Here is a 15,763-nt window from a genome sequence, read left to right as displayed (position 1 = left end):
CCGCCGAAAGAGCAGTGATATCTGAAACAACAGTTATCTATCTCTCCCCACCTTAGCTCAGGACCATTTACAAGCAAAATATCCGGATAGTTCGTTGTAAAGGAATCCGAAGTATGCGGGGTAAAGAAAATCTTTTCTTTTTAATGAGACGGTAGTGTGAGGACTTTGAATTCTTTCACTTCCTGTCCCATAAAACATTGGTTCTGAAATAAATAGTATAAGAATAGAGAAAAGAAACAACTGTCTTTAAGAAAAGGGGGGGTCGTAGCTTTCAACGTGGGCGAGCTATTTTTCCTAAAAAGAAAAAAAAAAAAATTCGGAAGGAATAGTTTCGCAGATAATACTAAGTACAATGTTTTTAAGCTTATTTTTTCGAACACAGTAAAAAGGTCTATCATTTAGAGGGAAAAAAAGCGCTATCTTTATTTCTTACTTCACTTTCGTAAACTGTGGGTGGGCGAAAATGTTCGATTTTTTCCGATTCCTAATAGCGGTCAGGAGTAATCTTTTTTCACAATTTACTCCCCCCTTACCTTTACCTGAGTGGAGAAAATAGAAGGGTGAATATACCGCAACATTTTTACAGATTAGTTTCTTTAAAGTTCCTTTCAGCGGTCCCATTAAGGATGAGATAACTCATCCTCCACATCCTGTGACTTTCAAACCTCTTTTGAATAAGCTGAGCAGAAGAAAAAAAAAATCTCGTCTTGTTCAGGTTCTATTTGAAAACCACCATTTCGAAAAATCGAAGCAAAAATCAGGTTTTAAATTCCAAAAAGAGAACACATGAATTATGTTTTACAATCTACAGAAAGTGATATTTAGGTTTTATTCCCTGTTTTAATGGTTTCCTGTCAAATTGATTTTGAAATTCTTAACATCCACTGACAAAATTAAGTGGTCAACTATTTAACATTACCAAATTGGTTTAGGGTAAAAAGTGGTGTTATAATTGATAATCTTTCATTATGTATTGTAAACTCATGACAGACATACAAGGTATCCCGTAATGATAGATACCCTGCATAAGAGTTCTATCAAGTGGAGACCACCCTATATATTTTTAGAATCCTTGTTAGAATTACAGCCAACAAATATGCACTTTGGAAGTCTCAAATCAATAGTATTTAAACAATTTAGAAAAGGAAAAAAAAAAGAAGAAAAACACTGTCGAAATTTAACGAAATATTAACCAGGAAAGTAAGACTAAAATTTGGAAACTGATCAGTATTTGAGAAAGAACGGCGCTAAGAAATTGTAAGAATTATTAATGACCACCCCATTTACCAGTCATTTTTATGGTACACGACTGCATAAAATTAATTTTGAAATAGTGAAGTAACTAAGTTATATTTAATCAAATAAACAAAAAATGAAGAAAATTAAGATAGTTTCACACAGTAACCGATTTCTTAAAATTTGTCAGCAAACGATTGCAATTACATAACATAACATAAGTAAAAACTCCTTTTTCTTTCCAAAAATGCTTGAGTTTTTTTTTTTTTTAATTTCTTTAAAATTTGTATGTAAACTAACTTTACAATTCAATAAAACGCAAAGGAATATATTATAAATGAAATTAGAATTTTTTCTCATAAGAAAATTCCCCCAATTCGTGATTTCTTCTTTAGACATACGGTGATGGTCTGGGGAGGTTTTGCGTAGGATGGTAAAAGCAACCTGCCTCGAATTGTTAAAAAAAGGACTCTAGTTGTTATCAACAACTATTTTAGTAACACCTTATATCCTTTGGTTCACATCTTATTTTCCGGAGACTCAGACTGGAAATTTCGAAAAGCCAAAGCGCTATGCCATGCTTCGTCCCAATCAACTAAAAATTGGTTTCAGGAGGGGAAAAAATCGAAGTCCTAAGCTGGACAAGTTATAATCCCGATCTTAATCCCACAGAAAACTTATGGCAATATGATTCTGTATTCGACAGGGAAGTACACCCTTGTGCAAATTAATTGAAACAAACTTTTTTTTCGTGTTTTTTAAAGAAGATGTTTTCGGGTTGTTTTGGTTACAATGGGGTTGGACCTTTGCAGCCTATTGACGGTATGATGCGTTCTGAGCAGTACATTACTATTCTGGGTAAAAAAGTTGTTCCAGAGTTGAAGAAACGATACTCTGATGGAACAGGGATTTTTCAACAGGATTTAGCTCCTTGCCATACGTCCAAAATTGTCAAGAAATTCATGTCTTAGAATCAAATTGAGACATTGGAATGGCCAGGGAACTCTCCAGATATCAATCCAATTGAAAATCTCTGGGCCATATGCAAGAATCGCCTATTAAATATGGACTGTACAACTATGGAGAAGCTAATCACGGCGTTAATTCATGTGTGGTACAAGGACACAAATATTATAAATGACTGTAAAAAATTAGTGGAATCCATGCCGAATCGTGTCCAAATGTTAATAAAGTGTCGTGAAGATCATATTATGTACTAAAAATTTTTGAGTTTGTATAAATTTAAATAAAACATTTTCTCTTAGTTTTCTGAATTTATTGAGTTTGTTTCAATTAATTTGCACAAGGGTGTAGCTAATATGGATGAAAGGGACAAAATTCCTAAGACTTTGTTTGAAAACTTGATTAAATAGATGAAAACTGGAGACTGAAGTTGTCCAGAAAAATGGTGAATGAACATACTTTTAGTTTTGTAAAAAAGTTCATTTTGACTGGTGATCTCATAATTGTGTGAGAGAAATTTAAGGGGAAAATTTATGATATTGTTAGCAAAATATTCATTTTTAAATGTAATTCTTAAAAATTATATGCCTACATTTTATTTTTTATTTATTTTCATTAACTTATAACTGAATTTAAATTTAGAAAATTAAAATTTATATTACTTATAACAAAAGTCGCAAGTTTTATTACATACTATATATATATATATATATATATATATATATATATATATATATATATATATATATATATATATATATATATATATATATATATATATATATATATATATATATACATGGGTCATTCTCACAAAAACAGTCATTTTCATGTCCCCAGTATATTTTATGTTTGTTTTACAGCTTACGAAAAAAAAAATTTGGGGAAAGTGTCCTTCGGAATGCAAGCTAACAAAAGAATAAAAATAAAATTATCAATTTTTATTTTTTATTTATTTTAGGTAATTAAAATATACCAATATGTCATTCCCTCACTTGTCCCCACTGCTGATTTAAAAAAAGAAAAAAATTGTTTCTGAAATAAAATTTTTTTTTTTACAAATTCGTGTTTTTTATTTCAGAATACTGAAATATAGAATTCAGAAAATCAATTTTATATTTAATTTCTGATAAAAATATTAACACAGCACTATTTTAAACTTTGTCCCCAGTGTTTCGCGTCATTCCCTCACAACAATGTTCTTATCACCTGCAATCTTCTTAGAATAAAAATATTTTAATAAAAACTTCAGAAGTTAACAACTGGCATCATAGAACAAAATTGCAGTATGTTTCCATCTTCAACTTAAAGAAGCTTTGCTGTGGAATAAATTTGAATGAATCAAACCAGGTAAAATTTTTTACATTTATCATTCCCTCGTGTCATTTTTTAGAGTAAAATAAAATACAACTTCATCAAGAAAGTGGATAATTATATGTTGCTTTCTTGTATGAATATAATTGTATGTGATTGACTTCAGAAATTAATTAGGCCTAACTGTTATTTTTAAATTTTACTGAATTCGTCATTCCCTCACTAGTGTAAAAAGTGAGGGAATGACGCTGAAGTGAGGGAATGATTCAAGATGAGTATATTATCAATTTTTTTTTTGTTCAATCGTGCCAGCCAATTTTATTTCCCAAACCTGTAAAAACTATTAAATATATAAGACTAAATTATAATAAATATTAGATATACTTAGTATGTTATCATTTTCAAACTTTAGGTAGATGTAACTTAGATAAAAACATGTATTAAAATAAAATATCATTCCCTCACTATTAGTGTCATTCCCTCACTTTTTAAATAGTGAAAATAATTAATTTACTTATTAATTAATTTGAAAAATAAATTAAAAAATTAATAAATAAATTTATTAAATTAATTAATTTATTTATCAAATTAATTAATTATTAATTATTATAAATTAATTAATTATAAATTAATTATTTAAAAATTAATTAATTTAAATATCAAGTATAATTTATAGGATATATACTTTCTTTATAATGCCATTACATATTTCTATTAATATAAAAAGTTTCAGAGCTTTTTATTCACTTTACTTTTTTGGATTTTATGAACTGAAAAATGACAGTTTTCGTGAGAATGACCCATATATATATATATATATAGTTTTGTAGTTTTTCAGGAAATAAATACTATCAATAAAATATTCTTCATAATGTTTATTTATTAATAAAATAATTTTAAAATGTTCTGATAATTTACAAGTTGAGTTTTCATAGGTTAACAAATCTGATTCATTTTTTCTATTCAACTAAATATTATCGACATCCACAGCTACTTGCAATCATATCAGGAAAGGTGGAAATGTAAATGCTATCGTCTGAGTCATCGAACAACAATAGCGCCGTAGGCTTTGTAGCAACAGGTACACAGCTAGCAGAAGTGTTTCGATTATTTCGAATTGAAACAAGCGTTTGCACAATAGCATGTTCCGTTGAATTTACTTTCATGGGAAACCCACAGATTCCAGTACAGGCACGAGCATTTACCCGAGATGGTGCTACTATAAATGAACTCCATCCGATGCTATGAAAAGAAACAAACCAATCCATAAGACGACAGGGGTGCATCGAATTATCAACAGGATAGAGATTAGGGCGATGGAATGCCCTCAACATTGAAGATTGTTCGGCAATTTTTACAACTCTTCGCGATTGCAAGTTTACCTCCCTATAGGAGGATTGACAATCTTCATTGTCCTCATGGGTAACAAGGAAGGCTTTGATATTTCTAAAAGTAAACTCGTCTTCATCCTGGTCAATTGGAGGAGGCTTATTGTCGACTGGAAATCGCAAGAACCGAAATCGAAGTCGGATAAAGTTTCTGTTCGACTTCTTCTTTTCTTGGTAGATGCTTGTAATGTTGAAGAATAATTCTGCCACGTTTCCACTTGCATACTTCTCACTGGATATGATGAATCGAGTTTCAGTTTTGTGATCCAAGGAGTGCAATTCGATACCGTAATCATAGTTGAGAACTCGCGAGAAGTTCGAGGTCTTGTAGAATTCCAGTAGCAATTGGGCTTCTAACACTGGACTCATCCGACGAGGCATTCGAACTTTATAGATAAACCATTGGAATGTCTTTGTTTTAACTGAAATGCAAAGGAGATTGTTACAAAACATCAAAGAATTTCATTCCTAAATAAGTTTTAAAATATAAAGGCATACAGAGAAAAGAATTGTAATGGCTACTTTAGGCTTCACCTCTTTGCAATGCTGTCAATAAGTTGTAACAGAACAAAGTTGATGATTAGGACGTTGTGTTACCTGCTTTAGTATTTTCAAACCCCATTTGTAGCAGTGGGAAATCAGGGGATAGAGAGCTCGTCTCCCAATGAGGTGACCCGGGTTCGAATCCCAGTGATGACTGGTTGATAAGATAACCCGGCCACAGTGCTAACGAAAACTATCCTCAGTGGTAGATGGACCGGAGGAGCTTTTCATGTTTTCACTCTCCATGTAACGCAAATGTTGATTTGTGCCCTCAAAAAGTGCTCCGTGAAGGCAAATTTCTTCAAATACTTAATCCAGGAGTTCCCTTGTCTTTTGGATTGGGTTCTATATTAAAAGGCTACGGAGTTGAACATTAGTAGTCGTAAACTGAAAATTGAGTCTGCTGCTCAATGACGGTTTAAAAACGAATCATTTGTAATTTTTCGAATCCTGATTGTGTGTACACCCTTGTGCAAATTAATTGAAACAAACTTTTTTTTCGTGTTTTTTAAAGAAGATGTTTTGGGGTTGTTTCGGTTACAATGGGGTTGGACCTTTGCAGCCTATTGACGGTATGATGCGTTCTGAGCAGTACATTACTATTCTGGGTAAAAAAGTTGTTCCAGAGTTGAAGAAACGATACCCTGATGGAACAGGGATTTTTCAACAGGATTTAGCTCCTTGCCATACGTCCAAAATTGTCAAGAAATTCATGTCATAGAATCAAATTGAGACATTGGAATGGCCAGGGAACTCTCCGGATATCAATCCAATTGAGAATCTCTGGGCCATATGCAAGAATCGCCTATTAAATATAGACTGTACAACTATGGAGAAGCTAATCACGGCGTTAATTCATGTGTGGTACAAGGACACAAATATTATAAATGACTGTAAAAAATTAGTGGAATCCATGCCGAATCGTGTCCAAATGTTAATAAAGTGTCGTGAAGATCATATTATGTACTAAAAATTTTTGAGTTCGTATAAATTTAAATAAAATAGCATTTTCTCTCAGATTTCTGAATTTATTGAGTTTGTTTCAATTAATTTGCACAAGGGTGTAAGTGCTGTAAATTGCTAAATGAATCCCCAATAGTGCCTTGAGACCTACCTAATTTCGATCAATGGTTATCGGCTTGCCTGGGAAGTTAAGAGGACAGCGTACTACGGGAGAAACTTTTCTTTGCATATTCTCTTTCCCCTCCGTAACCTAATTTAAAATTTTAAGTACAGAAAAAGTGAGTTCAAGCAAACCTGGAGTAAACTAAGAAGTTTCAAATACTGAAAAGAAATTTTTAATATATAGAAATAAAAATAAATTATGAGAACTTAGGATTACGCAATGGAGAAGTTCTCTTCCAATAATTTGTTTGCATTCTCATATTTTGAAACTTTTTTTTTCAGCAATTGGAAACTTCGTGGCCTATTCTAGGTTTGCCTAAACTCGCTTTTTCTTTATTTTAAATTTGTCATAGAGGTGAAAGAGAATTTGAGACGAAAAGTTTCTCCCGTGGTATGGTCAAAGAATATAGAGGGAAGAGAATATAGAATATACCTCTATATTCTTTGGTATGGTCCTCTATGGTCCTTCAACGAACTATTTAGAGAAGGTTTCACTTTTTTTTATTATCTAATATTATAATTACTATTATATTTGTTGACAGCTGTTCTACTTTATCAGCGTGCCTTTAAAATGCTGTGTGTTTGAGATGTATTTATTAATCTAATTCCTGGTATATAAATAATTAAAATTTCGAAGCAATATTTTTTGTCGCTGGAAGTATCTTTTAAGGCTTTTAAGAGAACTCTGTCAGAACTTTTTAGTGTTATTTTTGTTTTGCGAAGAGAATAATCTAATAATCTCATGCACGAAAGGAATTTTACTACATACTGGTAAATTCTACCCTTTAACTGACTTTTTTTACCATAAAATTGTTTCAATATTTCCGAAACTTACACTTGACTTTTTAGCACACGCCTTATGCAATCATTATTATGCTTCGAATTTTAATTACTTGGCATAGAAGTTTGGTATAAAAACGCTCAAGGCCATGCAAGTTGTTCTAAACAGAGGCTATGTTAGAAAACAGATTAAAATTCTTTCCATCACTTCTAAAAATTCCAAAAAGTTCAAATGCCAAACAGATTAACCCTCATGGGGAAGGTTAAAAATGACGGCGCGGGCGTTTGCTATTAGGACGACCAAACCACCTCCCTTGCATCACCTGCTCCTTTTCAATTCTCTTGTTTCGTCAAATATGCAAGAAAAAAAAATTTCTGCTCTTCTGCGTAAGAAATTACAGTATCAGGCACAGACCACTTAACGGACAGAAGAAAAAAAAAAGTATTCCACTGGAGTTTATTATAGTGTTCGAAATGATGGTACTCTGTTATTTAGGAATAGATGGAATATTTTTGAAGCAACAACTAGAACAACCGGTGGCAATATATATATAGATATATATATCTGTGTGTGTATAGAATAGCTTTTTTTTTTTATCATTATTAGACATACCAAGTATTATCCAGTCCCGTTGCTTTATTATCCAAAAAACACGGGGGTGGATAGTCGAAACATTTCGAATTTGGTGATGGGAATGCTGACTAATTCAACAACAGCTAATGGAACCTTAATGTCTTGATATTTATATTCAGCGTCATGGGAGGAAAAAAAAACTTTTTATTTGCTGTACTTAATATACTTCTCAGTTAATGAGAATAAAAATTATATTTCTTAGAGTTAAATTACGAAGAAAAAAAATCTGCAAGAAATTTCTATTCATGATATTTAAGTATGTGTTGAAAGATTTTGTGGTTTTATCCTATCTAATTTTGCCTTATTTCAAACGATTTTTCACAAAAAAATAAATAAAATGATTATACAGCATATGAAAGAGGGTTAAGTAAATCCAAAAAAAAAGTTCTGAATTTGTTTTTTTTTTGAACTTTTTGACGACGAAAATAAAATAATAACTTTAAAAAACGAAAATTAAAAAAAAAAAAAGTCGTGTGAGTATCTCCAAATTTCACTTAAACATTATCGTCGATCACGTGAACATTATCGTTTTATCGATTGAATTAAATTTGTTGTAATAATTACAATAATAAAAACAATAAAGTGAGTAAAAATCACGAGGGTAACCCGATGTACATCCGTTTACAAGAAAGTAAATATACAGGGGGCAAAACGAAATGGATATGTAGAATAATTTATTTAAAAAGTAAGTATGATCAACAACCGAATCTTTTTATTTGGAAACAATTTGATTCAGAAAAATTATTTTAACACCTATAAAATCAATAGAATTTGTGACGATGTAAAAAAAAAGAGAAACTTTCAACGTTTAAAATAATGTAAAAATTATAGAATAGAATATTTGCGTTTTTAAAATAAAAGATACCTTACTTTTGTAGTTTCCCTCGTAATAAATATCTTTTTTTTTCTGCTTTCTCATTTGTTCTTTGATAAAAAAGGAAAAGCATCTCAGTAATTTTTTTTTAAATATATTCTTTAAATTTTTACTATTTTTTAACGATTTGCTCTTACATACAGTGAGTCCGAAATAAATAAGGCCACCTTGATCTTCTGCCATAACTGGAAGCGGCAGTAATGAAATTGGCAGTAATGAGAAGGCTTATAAATGCTGTTGTGTAAGTATCTATGAATTTTTATTTTCTATCTATCAATTTGATTTCTTGCTTACTGAATAAGCTACTTGCAATTTCAGTATTTTCTATTTCATTGTAAATAACAGAGGGTATTATGTTAGAAATAAAAACTTTTTTTGGATTTTTTTTAATAAATTTTATAGCATTTATTTAATTTATTTATTTTTTTTTACAAAACTATTACTGGAAATAAAAATTTAAACTGAAGGCTAAGTTGCTGGGAAATTAAGTAATGAATTGATTAATAGAGAGTAAATTCGAACGGTAAAAAAAATTTGCTTTGAATGAAGACAAATTCAAATATTTTAATGCTCATGTGGTCAGTCGATAATTTCATTATATGCTTAGGCATAAAATTTCCAAACTATATTTTGCAAAAAAAAAAATTTCAAAAAAAAATTTCACATTTAATGATTAAATCAATAATTGATAAGTTTCATGAGAAAATAAAGTTTTATATTGCCTTTTTCTCCTTGAGCTTTTTTTTTTAATATGTATATATTACCGGCAAAGTATGAAACGCCGGCATTCTATGGAATGCCTAGGCATTGTATATAATGCCTGATGTTTTTAGGCAAGGTGTAAAATCTGAGAAGTATTACATACTTTCCCTAGGCATTGTATATAATACCTAGGCATTCTATAGAATGGCAAATGCTATTTGGGCAAAGTATGAAAAAACCGTTCTGATGAGGTTTTTTGTAAATAATGTGCATTTCTCAAAAATAAAAATGTTATTCTGAAAAACTAATAAGAGTGCCATTAAAAAAAATTTATTCAAAATACGTGAAGAAAAATGAAAGTTGAACAAAACATAATTTATGCCTTTCTTATTAAGGGAAACAAAATGTTTATATAAAAAATTATTCATTACATTTTTTACGCCAATACAGTTCACATTTTAGCACTTAGTTTTACACATACCTTTGACGAATCCTTGGCGAATCGGAGATGTATTTTATACTTTGCCGGTTTTTCATTTGGCATTCTATAGAATGCCTAGGAAATGTGTGAAATATAAATCGTTTCATACATTGCCAGCTAGTTTAGGCATTATATAAAATGCCTAGGCATTCTATGAAATGCCGGATATCAAACTTTGCCGGTAACATATATATTTCACCCATGAAATATCATATTTTTAATGCTACAAACTATTAAATTCTAACTTAAAATAACATAAATTTCATGGTTATTTTGTTGTTACAAGTTTAGTAAAATAAGTTTTAATTTTAACTTAAATTTCAAAATTTGCTAGCAAATATTTTGTGATTCAAATTTATTAGTAGAGATGTATTCTTAAAATCTGTAAAAAAATACCTGTTGAGTTGGAAAAAACAAAAAAGTGTTTCTTTATTATATCTCGTACGACAAAACTTATAAACCTAATTTATATTATCGTATTTATTTAAGAATTTTAAAGTTGTAACGTTCAAAATATGACATTTAACATACATAATATATGACATAAAAATATGAGATAATAATATATGACCTAGTATAACTAGCATTTGTAAGAATGACGTTTTTAAATTTAAAAATAGAATTAACCTAGCTCATAGAGTATGCACGTCACGTTTTATAAAACATGTATATATGAAAATTGAACCTTAAACTATTGAAGAATAAACCCGATTTTTAAATTAAAACGTATAAAAATAGATTTTGAAATAAATAATTATAGAAATTTTCTTACTTACTGGTAGCCTGTGTGCTACGTAAAATACGATCCACACATTTTGTTTTCTCTGACCACTCAGTATAAAGACGCTTAATAGATACGGGTATACTTTTCAATAAAGTTTCTCTTTTCGGATCATAAAAATCGTCGTCAAAATCAAAAACGCAAGTTGAAAGTGTAAACAAGGTCAAAAATATAAAATACCGCATTTTTTGCATTTTGCAATGATAAAAAGATTTTTTTTTTTAATATATGAACCATGTACTTAAAATTCTGAAGTTACACAGCCAGTGAAAAATGATAATTTTTGGAGAAAATAAAAGAGCTAAAAATTAATGACCGAAACATAACTCTCAATACATTCGTCCGGATTCTTTTAAAACCGGAACCGGAAATTGTCAAATGCTAGATTTTCTGCTTTGTTTAAAGGAAAATCTGGCTTGATGAGTGATATTAACAAGGATTTGATGATATTAACAAGGATGGCATGTCTTGTTTGTTGTTCGGATCATCCTCAGGGATGTTTCCCAGACCGTCGCCAATAGCCCATTGTGCAGCTCTAGTGCGACGTAAATGAACTACGACAACAACAACAAATGATGTTGATAGGTTAAACTGGAAAGTTTTACCATATGCCGCCGTAGTAAGTTCCTACATAGTTGTTAATTTGTTTGCCCTGTGGAGTTTCCCTAGCCAATGTGGTCTCGCCGTTCCACCAGACGCTCTGCAGTGTGAGGGGTAACGGGTTCGAATCTTTGTGATGTCCTTCTCCAATTTGTTTTGTCGGATCATCCTCAGGGATGTTTCCCAGACCGTCACCAATTGCCCATTGTGCAGCTCTAGTGCGACGTAAATGAACTACAACAACAGCAACAACAACAAATGATGTTGATAGGTTAAACTGGAAAGTTTTACCATATGCGGCCGTAGTAAGTTCCTACATAGTTGTTAATTTGTTTGCCCTGTGGAGTTTCCCTTGCCAATGTGGTCTCGCCGTTCCACCAGACGCTCTGCAGTGTGAGGGGTAACGGGTTCGAATCTTTGTGATGTCCTTCTCTAATTTGTTTTGTCGGATCATCCTCAGGGATGTTTCCCAGACCGTCACCAATTGCCCATTGTGCAGCTCTAGTGCGACGTTAATGAACTACAACAACAACAACAAATGATGTTGATAGGTTAAACTGGAAGGTTTTACCCTATGCGGCCGTAGTAAGTTCCTACATAGTTGTTAATTTGTTTGCTCTGTGGAGTTTCCCTAGCCAATGTGGTCTCGCCGTTCCACCAGACGCTCTGCAGTGTCAGGGTAACGGTTTCGAATCTTTGTGATGTCCTTCTCTAATTTGTTTTGTCGAATCATCCTCAGGGATGTTTCCCAGACCGTCACCAATTGCCCATTGTGCAGCTCTAGTGCAACGTAAATGAACTACAACAACAACAACAAATGATGTTGATAGATTAAACTGGAAAGTTTTACCATATGCGGCCGTAGTAAGTTCCTACATAGTTGTTAATTTGTTTGCTCTGTGGAGTTTCCCTAGCCAATGTGGTCTCGCCGTTCTACCAGACGCTCTGCAGTGTGAGGGGTAACGGGTTCGAATCTTTGTGATGTCCTTCTCTAATTTGTTTTGTCGGATCATCCTCAGGGATGTTTCCCAGACCGTCACCAATTGCCCATTGTGCAGCTCTAGTGCGACGTAAATGAACTACAACAACAACAAATGATGTTGATAGGTTAAACTGGAAAGTTTTACCCTATGCGGCCGTAGTAAGTTCCTACATAGTTGTTAATTTGTTTGCCCTGTGGAGTTTCCCTAGCCAATGTGGTCTCGCCGTTCCACCAGACGCTCTGCAGTGTGAGGGGTAACGGGTTCGAATCTTTGTGATGTCCTTCTCTAATTTGTTTTGTCGGATCATCCTCAGGGATGTTTCCCAGACCGTCACCAATTGCCCATTGTGCAGCTCTAGTGCGACGTAAATGCACTACAACAACAACAACAAATGATGTTGATAGGTTAAACTGGAAAGTTTTACCTTATGCGGCCGTAGTAAGTTCCTACATAGTTGTTAATTTGTTTGCCCTGTGGAGTTTCCCTAGCCAATGTGGTCTCGCCGTTCCACCAGACGCTTTGCAATGTGAGGGGCATATATGGCAACGTTACTTTTAATAAGTAACGAGTAAAAGTACAAGTATTTTTAAAAAAAGTAACGAGCAAAAAGTAAAAAGTTCTTATTTTAAAAAGTAGCGAGTAAAAAGTACAAGTAAAAGTACAAGTACTAAACAAAAAAAGTAACGACTTAAAAGTACATTTCTGGGAAATCGAAAATTCAAAGTAACCTAAAATTTTATTGAATAATATTCTTATGTTCTTTAATGTTTTTGCAAAATTGTTGTTATTTATTTAATTGTTTTTAATTTTGAAAGTTATGGATATTAATTTATTTTTAAATTCGAAGAATATTATAATATAATTTTAAAATATAATCGTATAATATAATTTTAAAATCAAATATAATTTTAGTATCAAACTTTTTATAGATTTGCACGAAAAAGAAATTTTATCTATTGATTTTAATTTTAATTTATTATTTTTATTTATTTAAATTACCATTGATTTAAAATTATTTTACTCTTTAGAAACGCGTTTTAAAAGCACAAACATAAGCAAAGCAAACACGGGGTTTCAGATAGCTTTGTGATCTTTGAGCTAGTAAAAAATAATTGAATGTGCAGTATAAGTTGAAACAGAAAGTATTTAAACACGAAGTTAGCTGTGAATGCACATTAATTTTAACATAATATTGCACATTAATTTTATAAATTAAAAAAACATAAGCATTTATTTTTAAATTTAATTTCTTTTTTTTTTAGAAAGCTTACCGAGTTTTAGAAAAAAGTAACGATTTCATTCGATGTTTCCGTTACAAATACTTGTACTTTTTCCCTAAAAAAGTAACGAAAGTACAAGTAAAAGTACTAAATTTAAAAAGTAACGAAATACAAGTAAAAGTACGTACTTTTTACTTGGACCGGCGGTACAAGTAACGAAAGTAAAAGTACTGCCATATATGGTGAGGGGTAACGGGTTCGAATCTTTGTGATGTCCTTCTCTAATTTGTTTTGTCGGATCATCCTCAGGGATGTTTCCCAGACCGTCACCAATTGCCCATTGTGCAGCTCTAGTGCGACGTAAATGAACTACAACAGCAGCAACAACAAATGATGTTGATAGGTTAAACTGGAAAGTTTTACCTTATGCGGCCGTAGTAAGTTCCTACATAGTTGTTAATTTGTTTGCCCTGTGGAGTTTCCCTAGCCAATGAGGTCTCGCCGTTCCACCAGACGCTCTGCAGTGTGAGGGGTAACGGGTTCGAATCTTTGTGATGTCCTTCTCTAATTTGTTTTGTCGGATCATCCTCAGGGATGTTTCCCAGACCGTCACCAATTGCCCATTGTGCAGCTCTAGTGCGACGTAAATGAACTACAACAGCAGCAACAACAAATGATGTTGATAGGTTAAACTGGAAAGTTTTACCTTATGCGGCCGTAGTAAGTTCCTACATAGTTGTTAATTTGTTTGCCCTGTGGAGTTTCCCTAGCCAATGTGGTCTCGCCGTTCCACCAGACGCTCTGCAGTGTGAGGGGTAACGGGTTCGAATCTTTGTGATGTCCTTCTCTAATTTGTTTTGTCGGATCATCCTCAGGGATGTTTCCCAGACCGTCACCAATTGCCCATTGTGCAGCTCTAGTGCGACGTAAATGAACTACAACAGCAGCAACAACAAATGATGTTGATAGGTTAAACTGGAAAGTTTTACCTTATGCGGCCGTAGTAAGTTCCTACATAGTTGTTAATTTGTTTGCCCTGTGGAGTTTCCCTAGCCAATGTGGTCTCGCCGTTCCACCAGACGCTCTGCAGTGTGAGGGGTAACGGGTTCGAATCTTTGTGATGTCCTTCTCTAATTTGTTTTGTCGGATCATCCTCAGGGATGTTTCCCAGACCGTCACCAATTGCCCATTGTGCAGCTCTAGTGCGACGTAAATGAACTACAACAGCAGCAACAACAAATGATGTTGATAGGTTAAACTGGAAAGTTTTACCTTATGCGGCCGTAGTAAGTTCCTACATAGTTGTTAATTTGTTTGCCCTGTGGAGTTTCCCTAGCCAATGTGGTCTCGCCGTTCCACCAGACGCTCTGCAGTGTGAGGGGTAACGGGTTCGAATCTTTGTGATGTCCTTCTCTAATTTGTTTTGTCGGATCATCCTCAGGGATGTTTCCCAGACCGTCACCAATTGCCCATTGTGCAGCTCTAGTGCGACGTAAATGAACTACAACAGCAGCAACAACAAATGATGTTGATAGGTTAAACTGGAAAGTTTTACCTTATGCGGCCGTAGTAAGTTCCTACATAGTTGTTAATTTGTTTGCCCTGTGGAGTTTCCCTAGCCAATGTGGTCTCGCCGTTCCACCAGACGCTCTGCAGTGTGAGGGGTAACGGGTTCGAATCTTTGTGATGTCCTTCTCTAATTTGTTTTGTCGGATCATCCTCAGGGATGTTTCCCAGACCGTCACCAATTGCCCATTGTGCAGCTCTAGTGCGACGTAAATGAACTACAACAGCAGCAACAACAAATGATGTTGATAGGTTAAACTGGAAAGTTTTACCTTATGCGGCCGTAGTAAGTTCCTACATAGTTGTTAATTTGTTTGCCCTGTGGAGTTTCCCTAGCCAATGTGGTCTCGCCGTTCCACCAGACGCTCTGCAGTGTGAGGGGTAACGGGTTCGAATCTTTGTGATGTCCTTCTCCAATTTGTTTTGTCGGATCATCCTCAGGGATGTTTCCCAGACCGTCACCAATTGCCCATTGTGCAGCTCTAGTGCGACGTAAATGAACTACAACAACAGCAACAACAAATGATGTTGATAGGTTAAACTGGAAAGTTTTACCTTATGCGGCCGTAGTAA

General features: G+C 33.2%; 1 protein-coding gene across 3 annotated transcripts; it reads right to left on the bottom strand.

Annotated features, from left to right (window-relative positions):
• Positions 1 to 4,373: 4,373 nt before the first annotated feature.
• Positions 4,374 to 11,234, bottom strand: LOC107442923 (univin). Of its 3 annotated transcripts, none has more exons than XM_016056611.5 (2): positions 10,817 to 11,234; positions 4,374 to 5,323 (listed from the first exon to the last, which is right to left on the bottom strand). In XM_016056611.5, exons 1-2 carry the CDS (start codon positions 11,013 to 11,015, stop codon positions 4,488 to 4,490), a joined length of 1,035 nt encoding a protein of 344 aa, XP_015912097.3. In that variant the 5' UTR covers positions 11,016 to 11,234; the 3' UTR covers positions 4,374 to 4,487. The 3 variants fall into 3 exon arrangements, with proteins under 3 accessions (XP_015912097.3, XP_071035684.2, XP_042903582.2); XM_071179583.2 differs by having other exon boundaries at positions 11,158 to 11,176; XM_043047648.3 differs by having other exon boundaries at positions 10,813 to 11,171.
• Between the last annotated feature and the right edge of the window lie 4,529 nt (positions 11,235 to 15,763).

Source organism: Parasteatoda tepidariorum, chromosome 1, assembly GCF_982258835.1.
Source record: "Parasteatoda tepidariorum strain Cologne lab strain chromosome 1, Ptep-v5.0, whole genome shotgun sequence".
NCBI lineage: Eukaryota > Metazoa > Arthropoda > Arachnida > Araneae > Theridiidae > Parasteatoda > Parasteatoda tepidariorum.
The sequence above is the reverse complement of the archived record's forward strand: the minus strand, read 5'-3'. Positions and strand labels throughout refer to the sequence as shown.